The 22,908-nt window shown below is 36.8% G+C and overlaps 2 protein-coding genes across 2 annotated transcripts in view; one reads left to right on the plus strand and one right to left on the minus strand.

Annotated features, from left to right (window-relative positions):
- Positions 1–10,860, plus strand: part of LOC108576290 (trehalase-like) — a 42,286-nt gene extending 31,426 nt beyond the window's left edge. The window contains exons 7-10 of the mRNA XM_017939249.1: positions 396–636; positions 2,629–2,828; positions 7,507–7,677; positions 9,826–10,860. Coding sequence (XP_017794738.1) covers positions 396–636; positions 2,629–2,828; positions 7,507–7,674 — 609 coding nt within the window. The 3' untranslated portion in view covers positions 7,675–7,677; positions 9,826–10,860. The remainder of the gene's footprint in view (positions 1–395; positions 637–2,628; positions 2,829–7,506; positions 7,678–9,825) is intronic.
- A 7,941-nt stretch (positions 10,861–18,801) lies between these two features.
- LOC108576167 (B9 domain-containing protein 1-like) lies at positions 18,802–22,420 on the minus strand. Its single transcript, XM_017939110.1, has 5 exons — positions 22,295–22,420; positions 22,057–22,168; positions 21,096–21,204; positions 19,987–20,105; positions 18,802–18,905 (listed from the first exon to the last, which is right to left on the minus strand). The coding sequence occupies exons 1-5, from the start codon at positions 22,418–22,420 to the stop codon at positions 18,802–18,804; spliced, it is 570 nt and encodes a 189-aa protein (XP_017794599.1).
- Between the last annotated feature and the right edge of the window lie 488 nt (positions 22,421–22,908).

The raw sequence follows: 22,908 nt of genomic DNA on the forward strand, positions 1-22,908 counted from the left end.
TTCCTTGAGATTAAAAATTGATACGTTTAAAACAGAAGAATTATAGAATGTTTGAACTTTATTTCGAAGCAATGAGAAAATACGAAATTTTCTTCTAGAATATTAGTCTAATATTTGCTGATATTTATTTTATACTCATTAAACTAACTTTTCATCGTATTTTATGAATTACCGTTTCTCTGTCTCGTGGAAGCAAATCGCGGAAAATTAAAAAAAAAAAAACAATTTCCTTGAAAATAGAATTAGGTGAAAATCAGGATTTGGAAAATAAAACCTAAGAAATAAACCAGAAAGTAATAAAATGAACAATTTGAGAAGAAATGGGTTGAAGAAAGCAGAAAATATTTCCAAAGTTGGATTTTATTGTCACAAAGAAATACTGCACAATGTTCCAGAAATCTCAGTACTACGCAAAAATAGCAGCAGAGCTTCAAATGGCAATCGACAACGTTCTGTGGAACGAAGACGTAGGAGTATGGCTGGACTACGACATAAAAAACAATAAATCGAGAAATCATTTCTATCCTTCGAACCTTGCACCACTCTACACGAGAAGTTACAATCGTCATCAACGTGAACACTACGCGTTGTCAGCTGTCAAGTATCTCATGTCGAAGAACATCGACAGTTTCTTCGGTAAGTTGATGTACAATTTGAAGAGAAAAAAAAAAACAAAAAAATATGAGATAGCAGCAACTTTTATGAAGTTGACAAAATACAGAAGAACGATTCGTGGAATGTCTCTGGCACTTTAATCCCGTCGAAAGATAATAAAACCTTTCTATGCATTTCGTTTTACGCTTTTGAAGAATTCCGAGGTTAAAGGTTAGACTGAAGTGAAGGTGTAAGGATGAAATCGAATGGAATCGAGATAAGATACAAACGCCCCATGCTTCTGTATCCTCGGTTACGCGGAAAAGAAAGGTTTTATCGCTTCGCGAAATGTATGCCTAGTATTGTTGAAACCCTGGTCCAGATGAGCTGATGAATACCGTACTCAACGTTTATTCAGGCAAACGGAAGTATTTCTTAGATAAAGCAATTTAGTCTTATCGAAGTTCGTTCAACCGATGTAGTTACACCTTCATTTAAACAGGAAAGAATATTATTTTTGCCTTTCTATGCAATTATTATGAATTATTTATTCACTTTTTACATCTTCTCTCTATCATTTTTATATCATATACTGCAGCTCGCGAATGAAGTGAAAAATTTTTAATTTTAGATATACATTTTGAAATTTTCAATATTTATGAATATCTTCTAACGCATAGATTTACCATCTGGAGAAACGTCAGAATTTTATTTGACATGTATTTCATAATTCTCTAATTAAGGAATTTCTTTTCGCTCTCAAAAATTCAATATTTCAAAGTTGTGACACTTTTTTCACAAAATTGCGATATTTACATATCGAACCTATCGATAATCTCACAACAAACAATTCAACGTCGCGTATTTAATTAACAAATCAACAAATTCTCCCTAATTCCTTACTAATTCCTCGTCACTTCTTCCAACCAAAAGTGTGAAAAGAGTATGCAAAATTTTCCCGCTAAAGTGACCTAGAAAGATACTAGAAAGCATACACTTGAAGATACATTTTGTTTCAAGTCGATATCTCAATTGGTTGCCGAGATATAAGGTTTTAAATGTAACACTCAAAACGTAAGGGATGCTGCTGAATGGTAGACCTAATTCGCGGAAGCGGCGTGACCTATATTCTTTTCCTGGAAACACGTACGAATAGTACGAGTAGTAGTACAAAGATGCTGACTCAGCGTCTGTCACTGACCACCCGACAGGTATAGCCGCGTGAGGTAGGTCAGTGACGAGCAGCGAGTGAGAGATCCGTGAGTGCGAGAAGGACAGCGATAGCGAAACCGTGAAAATTACGCTCGGATTTAAACGACGATATCTTCGCAACCGCTACTCCTATCCATATGAAATAAAAACCAGCTTAAAGGGGAAGGTTCCTAGTTTCTCACGAAGTGAAATTTACGAATATACCGTGTGTAGTTTTTTTGCAAACTTTCTTCAAACTTTCGACAATTTTAATACCTTCTCAAGTGGCAGTTTTTCGAACTTTTTAGATATTTCTATTTTTCACTGATTGTTTATTGGGTATTATGTTCGGTAGAATTAAAGAGGAAGGTTTGTAGTTTCTTGTGAAGGTAGATTTAGGAATATACCGTGTGTCATTTTTGAACAATACTTCTTTAAACTTTTGACACTTTTATCATCTGCTGGGAGGAAGTTCTCTTTGAATCTTTAAGCTATTTCTCTTTTTAACTAGCTTATTGGCGATTTATGAGACAGAATACAATTCATCTGATACGATTCACAGGGTTCAAAATTTATTACGAAAGTTAACGTTACTTATGATAATTAATTTCTCTTTCCATGTCTCTCTATTCAGTGTTAGAAGGCATGTATTCAATTTAATATTAGAAAGAATTTATTTATTATTCGATAAGACATCTGCAACTTTCCTGCAAACGATTCCTTCACTGATGAAGTATTAGAACCGTGAGAAATTGTTTAAATTGTCAGTTTGCAACGTGTGTACGATCGATAAGGTTTAATAAGCCTGACTTGATTAAAGTCGTTTTCATTTCTTCCTCACAGGTGGTACACCCTCGTCATTAGGTCATACGGGGGAACAGTGGGATTTTCCAAATGCGTGGCCACCGTTACAATCGTTTATAGTAATGGGTCTCTACTGGACGGGAGTTAAGGACGCGGTAGAGTTGGCCCATGAATTGGCGTTCAGATGGTTGGGTTCTAATTACCTTGGCTACGTCGAAACCGGGCATATGTTTGAAAAGGTGAGCGAACAATATGAAAAAGTGAACAATGTGAAAACTGTCGCAAACCGAGAAATTTCAATTTTCATTTTATCACTTTGTTTTAACATCTTCTGACAAGCACACAAATTTACCATAAGAGAAATGTCAGAAATTGAACGGCAATACTTGTAATTGGTAAATTTTCAGATTAACTAGAAATTTGGGAAATCTCCAAATTTTTAGAACTTTTCAAAGTTTTCGATGTTTTCGATGATTTGTGACACTTTTCTTCCGAGTAATAAATTTCTTTCAGACCTGCATAATTTCTGAATTTGTTTAGAACGTTTGAAACCTTTATCCCGCAATTTCTCGATCGATTTTTGCCACCAGGATGTTACGTAAACACTACCTTCGCTCTTTTATCGAAGTCGAAATTCGAGAGGGTATTTTCTCGGGATCCTAAGTGTTCTTTAACCTCTCTTTAGATCAACCAGATAACAAATGATGTTCCTTTGTAGAACAAGCATAAGGAAGGGAAACTGCAATTTCAAACTTTCGAACCGCATAAAAGAGACGGATAGTGGAAGCGTGATAAATTAACTTCAACTCGACAGTTTCTTCTTAAATTCCAATTCACGAGTCTTGTCGAGGGAAACAAAATTAAATACTGGATGTTACAAATTTCACAAACTTCAACAAAAAAACACACAAAAATTCTCTTTTTCTTCGTCAAAGTCTCGTTTGTTCATTAAAAGAAGATTCCTGTCAACTCTGAAAGTAACCATTGTTTCGTCTCGGGTTTAAAGTCTCCGACTTGAATTATTCAAAGTTGAAGGCAGAGAGAGAGAGAGAGAGAGAGAGAGAGAAAAAGGAGGAAAAATCATACACTTCAAACAATGACGTGAAAGTTACTTAAGCAGTCAGAATTTTAAAAGGGTACTCGTGCTAAAAGTGGACCCACTTAAACGATTTTAATTAAAGCCTCTTGGTTTACGGTGTCAGGCGGTAAAGACAGACACGAAAGTGCGAAATAAGACAATTCCATATCCTTTCGACCGAACATAAAAATTTCATACTTCACCTCTAATGATCCTTTCAAGCTGCACAGTAAACGAAGAAATTTCTCATATAACGGAGATTAGAGAATGTTTTTACCAAGAAAAAGTAACGCAACGAAGCACAGAATTTTTCTACATTATCCTTGTTTGTTCCCCGTAGTATACTACGATTTAACAGCTCTATTTAAATTCTCTACGAACTATGATCATTTTTCTCCCGCGTTATTCATTTAACCGTAAATCCAAACACGCACAAATTACAAAATATTCGCTGGAAACGCGAGTCAAAGTCGTACACGCGAATAACGATGCACAAATAAGCCAGGCTGTTCAATTTTCTTCTCGTACATAAACGAAGGCTTCACGGTCGCGTCACTTTGCCGACTGACATATGTCTGCCTTCGGGAAAGGGACTATCGGGGTTACAAGATGGATGCATAAATTCACGCTAAAATATTCCCCCCTCGACAAGAAAGCGCACCGGTGCCGCTCGGATTCGCCTGGAGATCGAATAAATCACTGTTCGTCATTTCTCAACCCGCCTATGAATTTTCACGCAGTCCAAACCATTCGATCCACAGCTTCCTTTCTCCACTTTTCCCCTTCACTCCTTCGTCTCTTTCTTTTTTCTTCGCGAACTTTTCTTCTCCTTTTATAGTTCGCGATCGTAAAGAGGATACTCGGACGTTCACAGAGCTCGTCATAAGCACGAATCCACGGTGTTTCCATACTTCATTGTTACGCGGAAGGAAATTTATGAAGCTTGTTCGCGGTGAGCGGCTTACCGGTGAAAAATATCCGATAGTTTTTCCGCAACCGGTCCTTCTTTTCCTGCTTTTCTCCACGTCAGACGAGACAGTCTTGGCTTGGACGGTGTGCGTTTTCAGAAGTTTCTTTCGGGAGAGGTTTTTATCGATTTAAACATTCGTTTGCTGAGCAAATTGAAAATTGTGAATTAATAGAAATTTTTACGAATGAATTTTCTTTGACACAGTACATATTGGCATATTAAGAGAAACGCAATTTTTGTTGGTATCAATACAGAGGAATATGTAAATGAAATTAGGAGACACGTAATATTAATACGTTTCCATTTCACAAGGATTTCCGGAATGCAATGATATTCTGCGAGCATAATAACCGAGCGAAATAAATTACGTTTAATTATTTCCGATTTACATTGGTAACAACTCAAAATGAATTTATTAGAGGAAACTAATGGAACCATCAACGGCAGAATTATTAATTATCGGGGAATTTTTCATAAAAGAATATTTTCTTGATAAACATTCATTATAGGTGGAATTCTTTTTTTCTCTTTTCTATTCGATTTTGTCAGAGAGTATTGATTTTTCGGAATGGCGCGTAATTCAATGTGACCGACATTATCGGATCGCGATGGCAAAGGGAATTAATGGTTGGAAGTGTGGGATCGAGATATACACGGTTTAAATGGAAAAAGTCCACCTTTGAAACTTGTCGAAGTAAAATCAAGGAAAATTTAAAACATTCATTGGCGTCGTTAAAAAGGTCGAGCACTCCTCGGGGTATTCTTTATTGTCGCCATGGAGAGGCGGCAAGGATGAAAGGGGATGGAATAGTATTTCACGTGTTGAGAATTTATGCCAATCGATATCGGCTCGCCATTCGATAGTTTAGAATGGTGGATGATTATCGTATCGGATTTTGTCGATATCGTTTCGCAGATGTGAAAAATATCTCGCTAATGATTATATCAAATTTATGAAAATCTTTTCTCTTCGTAGGATAAATGATAAAAAAGAGTGTGCTACTTTGAAAAATTATAGTTTCCAGGAATTTGATTAAAATTCATTCGGATTAATTGAAGCCATAAATTTAATTAATCTCCCCTTGATTTGATAAAATGATAAATTTGAAAATTTTTTTAAATTCCCAAACGTCGTATAAATCTCTTCTTCTCTCTTCTTGGAACAGACAATAGAAGAAAAAGTGTGGTACTTTGAAAAATTACAGTTTCCATGAATTTTACTAAAATTAATCGAAGCAATAAATTTAATTAATTTCCGCCTTGATTTAATAAAATGATAAATTAGAAAACTTTTAAATACTCCCAAACGTTCAAACGCAAGAGTTCGTTCTGAGAATTTGAAGAATTTAGAAAATTTGAAAGATCGAAGAAAACTTGCCGCAGCGAAAGGGTTAATTAGATACGTTACGACGATAGTTTCGTAGTTTTATCGCGCGATAGATTGAAACTTATCTTCCGGTAACGATTTCTAACAACGTGACAATTCACAATAAGCTATCTTAATGTCCCATGTTTAATTGGAAAGCTTTTCTTCGAGTCGTTCTCTCGTGTTCATGTGGTCGTCGTTAGTCACTCCGAATCGAGAAAGAAGATTTAAGAGGCCATCCCCATAATTGCGTCCCCGCTGTGAACGACGATAATTCTTGATTACATTCGAGAAATATTGGGAGGAATTATGGTGAACGTTAATCTGATTGTGCGAGATAGAGCCATCAATTAACCGGGGGGAGAATTTATCATAACGGAGTGTAATTGTGTTGAAGAATATGAGGGATATTATATATCGCTAGTACAATTGCATCGAGGTAAAACACGAAATATTCCGATAATTAACAAACCAGAGAAAGAAGAAAAGAGAACTCGAGAAGACGTAAGAAAGTCGATGAGAGAAAGTTTCGAATATCGCGATAAGAGAAGAAATTTTTCAACTTCTCGATGGAGTGGAAAAGTTTATTGAAATTGACATCGTTCGGTTGGTACAAAAATTAATTAGCACATTAGTATATTCGTTCCTCGATTATAATCTTGCGTCTCGCGTAACAACTCCCAAGTACATTTCACAAAAAAAAAAAAAATAAAAAATAAAAGGAAACCGAAGAAAAGGAACAGATTTGCATTTTTATTCATTCCTGCCGTTTTACTGGCCAGCTCTTTCGCGAATTAAACGCATTCGTTTACCTTTAAACGAGAGGGGACTAATGCAAAGAAATGCAAATAGCGTTCAAAGGGATAATGAATTTTTAAGTATCCACCCGTCTTACACAACTTCCAGATTCTGTTTATTATGAAAGCCTTGTCTTAAAGCAGCCCCTCTTCCAATTTCTATGAGAAACTTCGAACACGACTTGTCCTCTTCGCTTCGAATTAATAACACAATTTTAATCCCAACTCGTTGCCTTCGAATTTCTGAAACATTTGCTTCGCCAACCGGCACAAGTGCCATTTGAAAACCAGAAGTTACACGTACATACATACACTTTCTTATCCTCCCCTCTTCTTGCAAAGTTTCGACCGAAAGAGCAAGGTTCAATTTTCCAAAACGTTCGACTTTGTGTAAAGTTTAATTAACCATTGTACGGAAGATTGGGTAGGAAAAGTTGATTATCAGCTTGTCGACGATTAGAATTCGGGGGTAAAACTCGTGTGAGGATGCTGCTGTTGAGGTTGGAACACGGTGTTCTTGGAAAATTGGTTAGAGACGACGCGAGACTTGTATAAGACAGCAGCTGCTGCAGCTGTGGGAGAAAGTTAACAAGGAAGAGCTCTGTCAATCTGTGCGCGACTTAATTAGCCGGTCTATGATAGGGGATGGTTGCTTTGAGAAACAAGAACGCGTGATTACTCCGTGTGATTAGCGTTTTAATTGCAGTACGACTCGATCGTGCCTGGCCAAGGTGGCGGCGGTGGGGAATACAACGTGCAGACAGGCTTCGGATGGACAAACGGCGTGGTCCTCGAGTTCCTAGACACCTTCTCGACCATCAGGGTGAGGGAGATCGGGTATGAGAGCGACTGGAACGTGGAAATCGGACAGTAACAGGTGAGACCAGGGAAATTGGTGAATTGAAAAAGTTTAGAAGGTGGTGAGAAGAGGATGGGGAGACGAGATTTAAGTAATTGCTTGTGCTGGACTTTTATATGATCATTTTTAAATGCACTTTCGAGGAATTAAGCGAGTTAATCAAAAGATGTGAAGTACGTCATATTTGTATTTTGAGGAAGTAATAGAACTATTGGTTGGAACTTTTCATAATTTTTAAACGCACATTGAAGGGATTCAATTTTTAATTGAGAAATTAAGCGAGTTAATTGAAATATATGAATATCAACGCAGGATAAATTATTTAGTATAATTATTCAAATCATTAGTGTAATTCAATTAGGTACATTTTCTTCGAAGCAATGATTAATTTATGTTTATCAATGTTTTTCATGATTTGATATTTTTATTGTATCAATATATAGAAAATTAATTTCAGTATATTTTTTTATCAAATATTTTATTACTTTAGATAGTTTTAGTTAACAGAATTGTTATTTCAGATTTAAGTAATTGTTTACGTTAAACAGAAAATACATCACATTTATATTTTGAAGAAGTAAAAGAATTATTAGTTGGAGCTTTTAATCATTTTGAAATGCACTTCGAAGAGATACAATTTTTGATTGAGATATTGAGCGAGTTAATTAAAAGATATGAATATCAATACAGGATAGATTACTCAAATAATTGTAGCAGTTAGATTAGGTACATTTTCTTCGAAGCAATGATTAATTTATGTTTATAAATGTTTTTCATGATTTGATATTTTTATTGTATCAATATATAGAAAATTAATTTCAGTATATTTTTTTATCAAATATTTTATTACTTTAGATAGTTTTAGTTAACAGAATTGTTATTTCAGATTTAAGTAATTGTTTACGTTAAACAGAAAATACATCACATTTATATTTTGAAGAAGTAAAAGAATTATTAGTTGGAGCTTTTAATCATTTTGAAATGCACTTCGAAGAGATACAATTTTTGATTGAGATATTGAGCGAGTTAATTAAAAGATATGAATATCAATACAGGATAGATTACTCAAATAATTGTAGCAGTTAGATTAGGTACATTTTCTTCGAAGCAATGATTAATTTATGTTTATAAATGTTTTTCATGATTTGATATTTTTATTGTATCAATATATAGAAAATTAATTTCAGTATATTTTTTTATCAAATATTTTATTACTTTAGATAGTTTTAGTTAACAGAATTGTTATTTCAGATTTAAGTAATTGTTTACGTTAAACAGAAAATACATCACATTTATATTTTGAAGAAGTAAAAGAATTATTAGTTGGAGCTTTTAATCATTTTTAAATGCACTTCGAAGAGATTCAATTTTTGATTGAGATATTGAGCGAGTTAATTAAAAGATATGAATATCAATACAGGATAGATTACTCAAGTAATTGTAGCAATTAGATTAGGTACATTTTCTTCGGAGCAATAATTAATTTATGCTTATCAATGTTTTTCATGATTTGATATTTTTATTGCATCGATATATCTTTTGTTCAAATATTTCATTATTTTATGTAATTATCAGTATTATTTTACGACAAAGTTTTTCTCTTATTTATTGACTTGGGTAGATTTAATATTTAAATTCTAGAACGTCTCTTGTTTCGAAGAAAAGCGAAATTTCTATACGCTACGGAGTTCGAGTAAATCGAATCTCCTGCCTGCTCTTCTCTTTACATTTTAATTAAAAGCAAAAATGAATATAATTACTATGGAACTGTGTGGAAAGAGTTTTCGAAACTTCTGGGAGCCGAGCGCAACTTTGGCGTGATTCGCGATAAACATTGATTAGTTATGCAAAATGAGATAAATTAAAGTAAGCCCGCAATTTGCATCGCTGAAGTCAAATTAATTAGAAATTCCTTGTCTTCGTGAATATCGTACGCTTCAAAGATCTCGAATTTCACCTTCTTTCTATCGCGCTTCAATTTTCTCTCCAAACTTCCACACGCCAGCAGCTCTCAAAAGTTTAACAATCAACAAGCATCTCTTGTCCTTAAAATGAGATAACTTCGTGTAAATTTAAGCAAATCTTCTCTTCTGCCGTGAAACTCCCGAACCCTCCTATCTCCCCTCTGTTTCTTTTCTCTCTAACGCCGTTTGAATTATGTTACAGGTTACACCGATGACACAATGCGACGCGTAATTTTCCAACGAATCTAGTCTATACGGAAAAACAGGGCAGCGCGTTTAACGAAAAAAAAACAAACAAAATAGAGAAACCCACCGTTTGTTCGATGCAAGTCAATGTTATTTACCTGGAAAGAGAATCTCTCTTTCACTTTCTGCCTTCCGAGAGTCGCGATCGTTTCCTTCCTTCGATCAACCTGTATTATTCCTGTCTGTTTTAACGGCAGAGAATCTTTCGTGCCTTCGAGCGAGAACTTCTTACGCGCGAAGGACTTTCAAAGCAAACGGTTGCATCTACAAACGTCATATACACACCACTACTTAGTATTTTTAATCGTTGGAACTTCGTCCATTTACAATTATCTTTAATGTACCGTGCAGCAGTTTTTTTTTTCTTTTTTTTTGTTTTTGTTGAATAATCGTTCAAAGTAGGAGTAACATTGTTCTTGTAGCAGAATCGAGAAGTATTTCCAATCTCTGATCGCATCGAGTTTGGAAGATTTTTGCAAGATGTTCTATCGATGTTAGTGATATCGCGTGTGTTCTTTAATCGTTAATTCTCGAGTCGAACTCGAGTGAAAAACGAGACACGTGTGTGTGTGTATGTGTACACGAGACACGTGAAGAAAACGAAGGGGGAAGAAACAAAGGAGTAAGAAAGAAACAATGGTATAATAATTGCAACATGCAACACGTCAGTATTCTAATTTAATGGTAGTTGTAACGATAAGTTTAATGGACCGTGTGTTAGGAGACTAGCATGCGTTACTTTCGATCGTGTATCGCGTGGAGAATGACGCTGGCGGCAAACCTCCGACAACATTTTACTTTAAGCTTCGTCTCGACATGCGTTAGGTGTTCCCAAAGAATCGCGTTTTATCGACAATCGCGTGAAGCTGGTTGGTAGAGGAAAAGATTGTCCGGGAAGATTGTTTTAGGAAAGCTAATATATACATATATTTTAATGCGAGATCGATGAGAAATATTGAATCGAACAGAGACAATAAAGAAACCGCATGTGTGCCTGAAAATAATAATAAAGAAAGTAATTGATATGAATCCGAGTGAGTTTATTTTTCTTCCATTTTTTTACGAATTTTAATGAATTTTTTGGTAATTAGAAAAAAATTCACTGTAGAGTAAACTAGAAAATTTGGATGATAGATTTAGGTAGGAGTGAAATGTATCCGAAGGTACGTATAGAAATATATTTTACTGAATAATGGTAGGTACTTCGTTGCGTATTAAATTCCATCTAAATTCACAGGATAATAAAATATTTACAGCGAACAGTGGCTAAGGATTTCATTATTTCGGATTTAATTCGGTTGGTAACACACTGTTTTTATGCATAATTAAGTTACTTAAGCATGAAATCAGATGGTGTAGCGTGATATTCGTTAAAATTCTCCCTCGAAGTGCGTATAAATTGTGTAACCATTCTCACGGTAATAATAATTCTATGTCGAGACAGATGAATTTAATTACACACGCGTATATGTGTATAATAAATTTCCCTTCGTTGGATCAATTATCGATCATCGTTCCGCGTTATGTATGTCGTGTAATTAAAATTCACGATCTCGTTTGTAACGAGAGAAACGGTATTTCCCTTTTTTTCCATTCCTTTGCACCTTCGTCTTGCACCACACGTTCTCCAGTTCCAAGGAGAAAAATGAAACAGCTTTAATTTTTCATTTATAGTCTTTTACGTCGCTCCACGAAATGGAACATTTTCTGAATAACCTTATGCATTTTCGAGGTTTCTCTTATAGTTAGAATTCCAGTTTCCTTCGTGTGAGAAATTAGATTACACGATGAAACGAAAATTTGCAGTTTTTAGGCCTCGAGAAATTGCAATATTAAACAATTATAGGCATGCAAAATACGTGCCTTTTCTTATATTTAAAATTCCACTTTCCTTCATGGGAAAAATTAGGTTACTCGAAGGAACCGAAAGTTAAATTTATTAGGTTTCGAAAAATTGCAGTATTAAATAATTATAGGTATATAAAATAAATGTCTTTCTTTGTATCTAATTTCCCACTCTCCCTGATATTAAAAATTAGGTTACTCGGCGAAACAAAAATTTTCATGTCTCAAATTTCAAAAAGTCGTTTCTACTTTCCATATTTTATTTATATAAAATACACGTCTATCGGGATCCAGCTCACAGTAAAATAAATATGTATAGCACAGCTTGACAATATTTCTAACACCGCTATTTCACACCGTAACCTTTTATACCCGGTGATTCCGTGCAATTTTCTCCAATAACACGAAACGAAGAAAGCACCAGGTACACTCTCTCGAACCGCGACAATGATAATCCAGCACACGTATCGAGAAGCGATTCCAGCTAGAGATTTCTCGCTGCTCGGCTCGGTCAGCTGAAGGGAAAGGTACAAATTCAAATAAATACATGAAAAAGTAGCGTGTCAACTCGCGACACGGAAGTTTCACTCGGATGAATTTTGTCTTGGAAAAAAATGCACGATCGGAAATTTTTCGCCTCGAATGGCGTGAAATTACCGGTGTAAAGTTGGGCCATTTCGAATCTCGTTATTGCACGAACCCACCTCACGATACTTCCGCGGGTTTTCCTATCGGCACTCTGTAATACACAGTATTCGATGGATTTTATTACAGCGCGAGGGAATGGAATGAAACTGCAAAATGCGCCATTCCTTTCGATTCACTTACCTCAGCCGTGTATGATGTCCTGTCCGGAGTAAAGCTCGCGTTTACGCTCCGCCAGAGCTGAGAGCGTTTGCTCGCTCTTCCAGAAAGCAATAAATGAGCGCTGAAAGGGACGCGCGTGTCACGAATGCGCCTGCGAATCGGGAAATTAATTCGTCCACGGCGCTTTTCAATCGGCCAAACCGACGACTGGATTATCCGTAGATTTTACCACCTCGTTATCGCGATCGCTTTATTCGATGCCGAATAATGCCGTGAACGGGGAGACTGTTTCAGAGGGATAGAGAGTGGAATGGAGAAAAGGGTTGTTGGCAAAATTGTGTCATAGAAGATAAAACAAAATAGACGTATGAATGATTAGCGAAGAAATTAGAGGAAGCAGAAAAATAGTGAAATGTTCAAGGTTTGATAACGCTCAAAAATTAGAAAAATGACAGGAAGGAGCATACTTTTTTAGCATATTGCGTTGTACACTTTAGTTACAAACGTTTTGTCACTTTAGAATTTTGTCAAATATTAAATATATTGCGTTATATGTATATAATACTTGAAATATGCAGTCTGTTATTTTTCTAATTATTATGCATTGTTAAACCTTGAATGTTTCATTCTGCTCGTGATTCTTTCATATTATATATAAGTATGGAAATCGACACATGCGTTAATTATTAAGGTAAGCGACAAGGACAGTCACAGGTAGACACTCGAGTGATAAGGACGTGTTCTTCGTTGGAATCCAAAAGCGTAGATATTTCTTTGCACTACTTCGACCTATTCAGTATTTTATTTTTTTTTTTGAACATATTATAGAAATATGGCTGGTAAAAGTAGAGAGTAAAGAAATCGATAATTAATAAGGATAGAGAATTATACATTAACATTCTTGAAATAAGGGAAATATTAGAATAATCGAATACCTCGGTGATTTTTCATTGGTTCATTGAGAAATTAAATACCGTGGCAGCCGGTAGAAATATTATTCGCAAGGTATCTCGAGATAATTGAAACACAATCTTATCTCTTGTTTCGCGTTTTCAAATCGAAACGTTCTATATCGAATTCCACGAAGCGCCGATACGACGTATGTCTTTTCGTTTTTCGAAAATCAAGGTTTTCGCGCTATGAATGGTTCAAATGAATGCACGGTGCAAAAGTGGAAAAACACGCGTCGGTGTACGCTTGCTAATTTAGTGTGTGTCGAATGAACGTACGCAACAAAAATATCGATAAAAAGAAATATACTTGAAAAATTCTGTTTCAAATATGAAACCACGTTAATTTTTTATTTACCTTCACAGTCATGCTTCGGTTATGAATGAAACGTAACAGAGAAGTAGCAGAAAATAATTTCTCATTAACCTGCATAAATAAGTCCTTGCTTTATGTTAATCTTAACGAAGTATTGTAAAATTTGAAATAAAATCAACAAATAATATTATTTCTTACTCTTCCATGTTTTAGATATTCGTTTAATTGGAGAAAACGAAGTTATTCCGCAGAAAAGTAGCGGAAATTACTCCACATTCTTTAGGCCACAAATCGTATCCTGAAAGTAAATTCTCGCGATGCCTTATTTTGAATTTTAAAAATTTGCAACAGAGTATGAATTGATACAAACTAATTTACCAAATAAGTCAATAATGAGAACAATTGATTTACGAAATGAATTGGTGGAATTCTTCAACGTGCCAGCAATCTTCGTTTCCATCTCTCTCTGACACTATAAATACTTAAACAATTTCTTAATAAAGGCAGCGCGTGTCATCCTATAAAGCGAGCTTCCGATATCGGGAATGAGTTTGTGTATAAATGTTTCAATATTATACGCGTGTAGTCTCACCATTTAACGACGCCTCGTAAAAGATTCCTTAATATCTTGAGCCCATAGTTGTCGCGATCTCCTCTAACGTTAGCGGTTCCTCGCCTAAAATATGAAACGACTAGTGTTTACCATAATTGTTCAGCCGTGGAAACAGTTGATAGAAACGGCGTCGTAAAAATTGATGAAACAACGAAATTCTTTAATACTAGGAAAAATGAGAAAATTCTCCTAGAGAGTAGAGGCTCTCGTTCAATCTCAACTTTTTAATTTACCCTCCGTTCGTATGTTCCACGTTTGTTGCCTCGTAGACGTTCGAACGTATACGTATGATGTGTCCAGCAATCGCAGCGTTAATTCTCCAACTGGGTACGGTTTGAAAATTGCATTCGTGACTGGAAAGTGGACAGATTGCCGATAGATTGAGTTCTCTTACATTGCGGACTATGCGGTCTTACTGTCGTTTAGTGTGGTATTGGGTTGTTCGAGATATTGGGAACGCGTGAAAGTCGCGAAATTCGAGTGAAACACTTGGTTATTTGCGCGAAAATAGCTTGCTGATTACGAAAAATTTCGAGCCTCTGAGAAATGCTTGAGTTACACTACTTGGATTCTGGCAAATGGTCGACTTAGACTACTTAAATACCGAAAAATTCCAAGTTTCTCAGAAATCGTTGACTTATACTACTTAGACTCCGAAAAATTGAAGTGCCTGAGAGATCGTTGTGCTGCACTACTTAGATTCCGAAAAATTCGAACTTGTGCCTAATAGTTGACTTGCACTACTTAGATAAATTAAAAAGATCCTAAAAACCGCGAAATTCGTGTGAAAAATTTAGAAATTTGCGCGAAAATAGCTTGCTGATTCCTAAAAATTCGAGTCTCTGACAAATGGTTGACTTACACTACTTACACCGATTCCGAAAATTTTTTTAAAATTTCTCCTACAAGCCTGCACTCTCATCAGAACTGTTGTCCCCCACTTTTCTCGCATCTATCGACGTCGTTTGCTCCGGCCACTGCTCTTCGACTCTGCTCGGGGCAAAATAGAACTCCGTTGCTCCCCCGAAACGACTGCCTGAACAGTCTTAGTTCCAGATGTACGTGGTGACACAATTGACAAATCAGAAGAATTTCTTATCCCTTGGACAGTTCCCCGTAGGCCTCGAGCATATCGCCCACCTTGAAATTTTCAAGTTGACAAAGTGGCGATATGGGTTTCTGACGAGGGAGCCCCAGACCCAAGGGACGACCGTTCTTAACGGGACTCAAGGGCCTATTTGTCACTATGTGGCTTTACAACGCATCAATCACTATCGAAAGTTTAGAAAAAGGCGTCGGAAAGTCTCGTATGAACCGCAAAAATTCAGAATTAATGCGTCCATAAAACGGCTTATACGCGATCAACGCAGTTTGATAGAAATATCGAGACTCGATCCGTCCAGTTTGATGTATGTAAATATCGAGGATCGATTGATCCAATTTGATAAGAGTATCGAGAACCGGATTTCCAAATGTGTACAAATGTATCGACGATTTCTACTTCAATCTTGACCGTATTTAATAAATAACGTCAATACTGATAGAACGTGTTTAACAATATTGCAAATATTTGCCGGAATTGACGATATCGTTGATTGCGCGTAGACCGAATAAAATTTATCCCGCGTCTAATCGTTTGATTGAAAAAATATTGAGTAAATAATGTATCACTGCAAATAACAGGTAACGAATAAATGTGATAAAATTCTATTCGTTGTTCCAGTAACTCTCATTTTATTCGTCATTTATTATTCGAACACTGGTTCATAGGCGTTCGTGTCGTGAAACCGAAATCTGAACGGTGTTTTTCACGATAATCTCGTGCCTCCTGATGCATAAAGATCAGACTTTCTTTAATCCGTTTGCCTGTCAATTTGCATATTATCCCCGGTGGTGTTTGTTCGATCCTCTCCTTGCTCCGTCAAGATTATGCCGTTCGTTTTGCTCGTGATAAACTCGAAATACGCCTCTTATTTTCGCGGAAAATCACGGAGGATCACGCTCCGTGAAAACCTATTCGTCCTTTTTATTTCCGTATGAATGGCTCGCCGTGACCGGAGATGAAAAAAAGAAACAAGGAATTGAAGTAACATTTGGATTACATCGAACAGATCATCTATCGACGTTCGTGTTCGTTACGTTTTTTGCTTTACGTATCGCCGATGGAAACGTAAACTGATACGATGAAATATTCTGCGCGATTTTTGGAAACTACCAAAGTGAATAGGAGAACGAAAAATCGTAGAAACGAGAGTCCCTTTGTGACTTCGGTACGCTGGGATAGAATAAAGAAGCACCGGAGAACGTGGAAAATATTTACTTTCTCAGATTTACCAACAATAGCTGGTACACTTCGAATCAACATGTATATTTCGATAGATCCGCTTCTCTAACATTTCAGTCTTAATCTATCGAAGAGAAATTACACTTCTGAAAAGGAAAATAAAAAGTTAATTGTAATTACGGATCATTGTAAAATTCTATTTTGTGTAGGAAAGCATTCTATGTCGGGGGGTTATTTATAGGGGTGGAGAAATATGTTGAGAATGTGTAATGACGTTTTGTTTGCGCGGAGCCTTTGTAACCCTGTGAGTTGAGGTTGCAAATTGATCGAGGTATGGGACACGGTTGCAGTAGCAGGAAAAGAACTTTTATATCGTTGAACGGTGATTTTTAAGTAGCAACATACTTTTATTTCACTGTTCACCTTTGAAACTTGAATGCACACATTGTTGCAGTCTCTATTCTCGAATGCAACATCGATGGAAGCACTATTTCGAATGCAAACATTATTACAAGCACTAAGCTTGAATGTAACATTGTTACAAGCGTCATTCTCGCTTGTAACATCGCTAACTCGTATTAATTTCGAATGCACATTGTGGCAAACGTGTTATCGCGTTTGCAACATTGTTGCCGGTAATAGTTCTCGAAAAACGCACGTTGTTGCGCGGGGCGCCGCTTTGCAACTTTGTTGCCACGATGCGCTCCCGAAAATTGCACATTGTTGCAAAACGCGTTATCGGGTTTGCAACATTGTTGTCGCGAAAATTGCACGTTGTTGCACGACGACCCGTTTTGCAACATTGTGCACTGTTCGGGAGCGATTATTGACAACAAAGTTGCAACCGCGATCTCTCGTTTCGCAACTTTGTTGCCGGGAGACGCTCCCGAAAAGTGCACAATGTTGCAAAACGGGGCGTCGTGCAACAACGTGCACTTTTTCGCGACAACAATGTTGCAAACCCGATAACGCGTTTTGCAACAATGTGCAATTTTCGGGGGCGATTCGCAGCAACAAAGTTGCAAAACCGTTAATGCGCGTTTTTACGCAAAACATTGCCACGAGCATTTACTTGAACACTTGTATTCAAATGAAAAAGTGCTAAGCCACATTTTCAACTTATTCATCTATAGATAATGCAGCTTGTACGAAAGCATCTGTATGGAAAATATATGCATTAACAGTGTTCCTTATTAAAATAAGTTTTATACTAAGTAGAAATTTCATCGCATTTGAAATGAAATATACTTACAATACAATTGAAACCTCCCAAAGTTAAGTTACCATCGAATTCTTAGAACCCTCCACCGATTAACCAGCAAAAACGACTCACAGAAATAATAATATCGAAATTTTAAAACAGTACCGTTCATAATTCTTACCTACCTCTCGTACAATATCCTAAAGCAATTTATGAGCACATCAATTTCCACGTCCATTCGAGTCACCCTCTTTTATTTTATATAGAATTAAAAATTTAAAGAATTTTTCCATTAAAATACCACTTAATTACCCAAAAGTATCGATCGACGCTCTAACTGCCGCGTGATAATTGCAAGTTTCGCCAAAAGCGTCGAATCATTGAAACACCTAATTACAGAAAAACATCGATAGACACTTTAATCCCCCTTTGCCCGTATTTTCCACGAGCATCGAATCGAAGAAAATACCCCCCTCCCCAGTCGATTAATAAAAAATTCCATTCCCCGGTAGAACCTCCACTGTTGTTAAATACACACGCACGCTGCACAATAAATTACTTCGCCGGCGAAACTTCCCCGCGATCATTATAACACGCTTTAACAGCAATACACCCGACACTCTTCGACATAGCGCGCTCATGCAGAAACCTTCATGGAGGGCAGAATGGCGTGTTAAAGGGTCGACATCGGTCTTCAGTAATTAATTTCCTGTTACCGTCTTAATTACTACGGGTAACACGATAACGAGCACGGTCGTTAATAATGTAAGTTTTCGTAAATCTCCGACGTGTAACGGTACGCATGTACATCAAGATCGTTACTATTTCGTTGATTACCAACGTGAGACGAGAATATCCGCGTAACACCGGAGACGAGATATTTCGTTCGTAATCGAAGGTGTTTCTCGTAAGCTCGTCACTTGGTCCTCTTCTCGCCGTTGTTGTAGCCCAACTTGAAGAAATCTTTGAGCACGACGTTGAACGTTACGGTAACAATACCCTCTACTCTCATGCGCGTGACTGCAATTATAAAGGAAGTTATTACTCGTGGCGCGCAGCTCTTGATCAGGTGAGAACGTGGCTTTTCCGCCGTGGTTCACGGCGTCTGCGAGTCACGGCAAATAAACCGTGTTGTCGAGGACAAATGCTTTCGTTCGTTTAACACTTCATCTCGCGTTATACCAGCAAGATCGCGAAATATCGTTAAACGTCCGGCTGAGAATCGGTTCGTAGAAACGAGCTGCTAGCGCGATTAAAAAGGGGACGGGAATTATTACTGTGATCGTAAAACGGTTCGATTTCGGTGCCGAATACGGCGTTAACTGGACGATTCGGCAGGATGGACCATTTGTTGGGAATTTAATTAATTTTGGACGAATTGAGTGTCGGTTTGATTCAGTAAGATTTCTTATTAAATTTAAATTTCAGGTTTGCGTGAGTTGGAAGGAGAGAAATGTGAAGATTTGGAATTTATGTCTCATTTTTAACCTCTTCAGGGACAGAGAAAGAAATTATCATATTAAATCGACAGCAATTGAACTATTTCTCTTATCGGGAGATTATGCGATAAATTCCGAGTGAATCACAAAATTGGAATTTCCAAAAGCGTCACTGTCCTCGAAGAAGCTAAAAATTTCATCCAAATTGTAGAGATGTCTTGCGTAATTGAATTAATATCTCGGGAGCATCAACGACGTAACTCGACGATAACAGAAACGTAGTAGCTTCTTATCAGTGTCTAAAAATCAACGAAAAAAAGTTTCCATTGATAGAACAAACAAGCAGAAGAAGTTACAAATGGATTGTCTGACTGACAAGGGCGAGGAAATAAGAGAGGGATAGAATTATTTCCAATATTACGTGACAGCAATAATTGATATCGGTAAGATCAGACGTATCAATTAACCGATGCTCGAGGATTCGGTACCGTGGAGATAGTTTAATTCGTTCCTGTCCGCAGATACGAAACGTGCACGTTAATACGCTTGACGTATCGACTGTCCCTAATACGCTGAATCTTGGCAAGTTCAATTAATTTAATGTCAGCAGAGGTGCACGTCATCGCAAACCGAACACGGAATGCTTCAAAATATTGCCTTACGTTCCCTTCCGCCGCCAGAGGCCAATATCGCTGGATCAATTAGTTCTGGCCTTCTTCCGGTTAACCAGGCCACAAATCGTTGTAACGACGAGGAGGACTCCGGCACATAGACGGACACCCTGCACAATTTCATTCTATTATAATAATCGGTGTACGATGTTCCGTTGCCTGGTTAAATATCACTTGATGTTTGTTGCCGGATTGCTCGAAATTGCTGATCGATAGAGCAGACATTTTCGAAGTAAATTAGCATAGACCGACGCTCTCGTTCGTAAGTAAATATTAGGACACTTGTCGAGTGTGAAACGTGACTAAATAATTATTGCAAAATTATTCAAATTTTGTTGAAAATTGTTCTGCTTCGAATTTCATAATAAGAGTAAACAAATGGAATTTTAATTGTATACTTTGTGTGTGAAAATTATGGGTGTCCTGATATTTCTGAACTATAGCGTATTTTAGTAAGACGACGATTGGTGGATTTTATTTTTCGGTATAGAAATTCTTTTGCATCGATATTGAATTATAAAAGTGTATTCAGAAAGTTCCAGGAAAAATCGAATGCAATAGGAAAATAATTCTCATTGCTCGCAATTATACGAGCGATTCTTTTTGACAGCGTCGTTGAAACTTGATTTTTAGGATGGCTTTTAATTCGTTCAACCAATTTCGTTTTATCGTCTCAATGGACTCAAAACGGCGTCCCAGTAATGGAAGTTTCATTCTGGAAAACTGCGAAAAAATGGCACGCATCGACGATGTTAGTCTAGTTTTTTCGGCGAAAAAGTCGATTTGTTATCGCGTCTGCGAAATCAGTGAGTTATTTTCCAGTAAATCCGACAGCTTTTCACGGATCGAAAATAACACCAAAGTAGCATTATTTATCGACTGTTTGACAAGTGAATAGGAGATTCTCGGTATTACGTTTTAGCGTTTTTTTTTTCTTTTCGTAAGAGTTTTTCCAGGAACTTTTTGAACAGAATAATAAATCGCGAGGCAATTTTGCAGGTTCATCTTTTAGTTAGAAATACCATGAAGAGATATACCGAGCGTAATTATACTGTGCCAGACGTGAAATATTGCAGAATCATCTGGTTATAACTTCATACCTTTTCTCATGGTGACCTGTTTTCAACGGTAAATGACATACTCCATATCCCCTGATGACGTCGTGGCCGAAGATGTCCAAGCCGTAAATCGACATTATTAACTGGGGCCCTAGGATACGATTAGGTATGAAGCATTTGTAAAATTTCCTGTATTTAGAGTGTATTAATAATGAAACTTCCTATTTGAAAGAATTTCTTCCTTCAGCAATCCTTTTTGAAAAATTATGCATTTTATTTTTGTCTTGCTCAATTCTCGTTGAAAAGAAAATTCATGAATGAAAAGTATCACCAAGTTACGAATTATCAATGAAATTGGTTCTGTCAATATGCTTCCCCCTTTCCTCCATAATAATTTTATCAATGTGCCGAAGAAACAGTTCTTTATTCCAATTTGAAGAATTTCTTATTTAATATCTTATTTTGTCTCTTGCTGAATTCTCGTTGAAAAGAAAATTCATGAATGAAAAGTATCACCAAGTTACGAATTATCAATGAAATTGTTTCTGTCAATATGCTTCCCCCTTTCCTCCATAATAATTTTATCAATGTGCCGAAGAAACAGTTCTTTATTCCAATTTGAAGAATTTCTTATTTAATATCTTATTTTGTCTCTTGCTGAATTCTCGTTGAAAAGAAAATTCATGAATGAAAAGTATCACCAAGTTATGAATTACCAATGAAATTGTTTCTGTCAACAATTTTCCCTTCTTTCTCCATAATAATTTTACCAATGTTCCAAGTAAACAGTTGTTTCTTCCAATTTCAAAACTCCAAAATGAAAAATTCCTTCCTTCAACAAATTGCAGATTCTCGAACAATCTTTTCCAAAAAAATATGAAAATCGAAAAGAAAAACCCCTTCACCAGTGTGCCAAACAAACAGTAGTTCACGAAACAGTTATCCACTAATCGATACAAACTATTTAATCCCCGGGGAAAAACTCGACATTCGTTCCACTCACATCCATGAGGGTTAGTGCTTTTGAACGTGGCTTCCAGAGGGAAATTCCAAACGATCAGGTTTCGTTCATCGTTGCTGCAGTTGCACATCTGCGTCAGGCCCTCCTCGATACCCTAACAGAATTGTACGAGTCACTAAACGATCGAAGTTCGAACTCACGTTACGGAACCGAGCGAAAACCGCTGTCATTCCACCCCGATGTGACAGTGTGTCAGCTCGTTGAACACAAAATAACTCACAGCGACTACGCTCCATTCTGGGCCAAAGTGAAATCCGTACTTGCAGTAAGCGTTATCAACGTTGTAAAATTCCGCGTGCTCGATCGTCCCGGTTATCGAAAGAAAGAATTCACCCTCGACAGACATAACGAACTGATAACTATTTTCTGGTTTATTATTGTTGAAATAAAAATTGCTTGGAAGAGAAGAAAAGAGGATCCTTTTGAGCGAAGAACGGACTCGCGTCGAGCTTATTTATACTCGTCCAGGCTTTGTGTACTGTTAGGCGAATTGGTCGTCGTGGTAACGAAGCATGCGCCTCTCTTTTAGTGGAACATGTGTCGCGTTTAACAATTGAAACGCACCAGGTGGACGGAATTTCTTTGTCTCGCTATTCAGAGAAAGCGTCAGACGTGTTAATTGTTGATAATCCTCTGTGTTTCTGACAGTTTGCGTTATATGTATCAAAAGGGAAGTTCGCTTTGACGCTGGTTATTAAATATTCGAAAAAGTTCAAGCTCGCTATTGCGGATGCCTGTTTAATTAAACGACATGAAAAGTAGTAACATTGTTACGCTGAAAAGGTGGACATAAATTCTTGGAAATAAGCTGCACAGTGGAGTGGAATATTTTAA

The sequence above is a fragment of the Habropoda laboriosa genome, unplaced genomic scaffold (genome assembly GCF_001263275.1).
Source record: "Habropoda laboriosa isolate 0110345459 unplaced genomic scaffold, ASM126327v1 scaffold212, whole genome shotgun sequence".
Classification (NCBI taxonomy): domain Eukaryota; kingdom Metazoa; phylum Arthropoda; class Insecta; order Hymenoptera; family Apidae; genus Habropoda; species Habropoda laboriosa.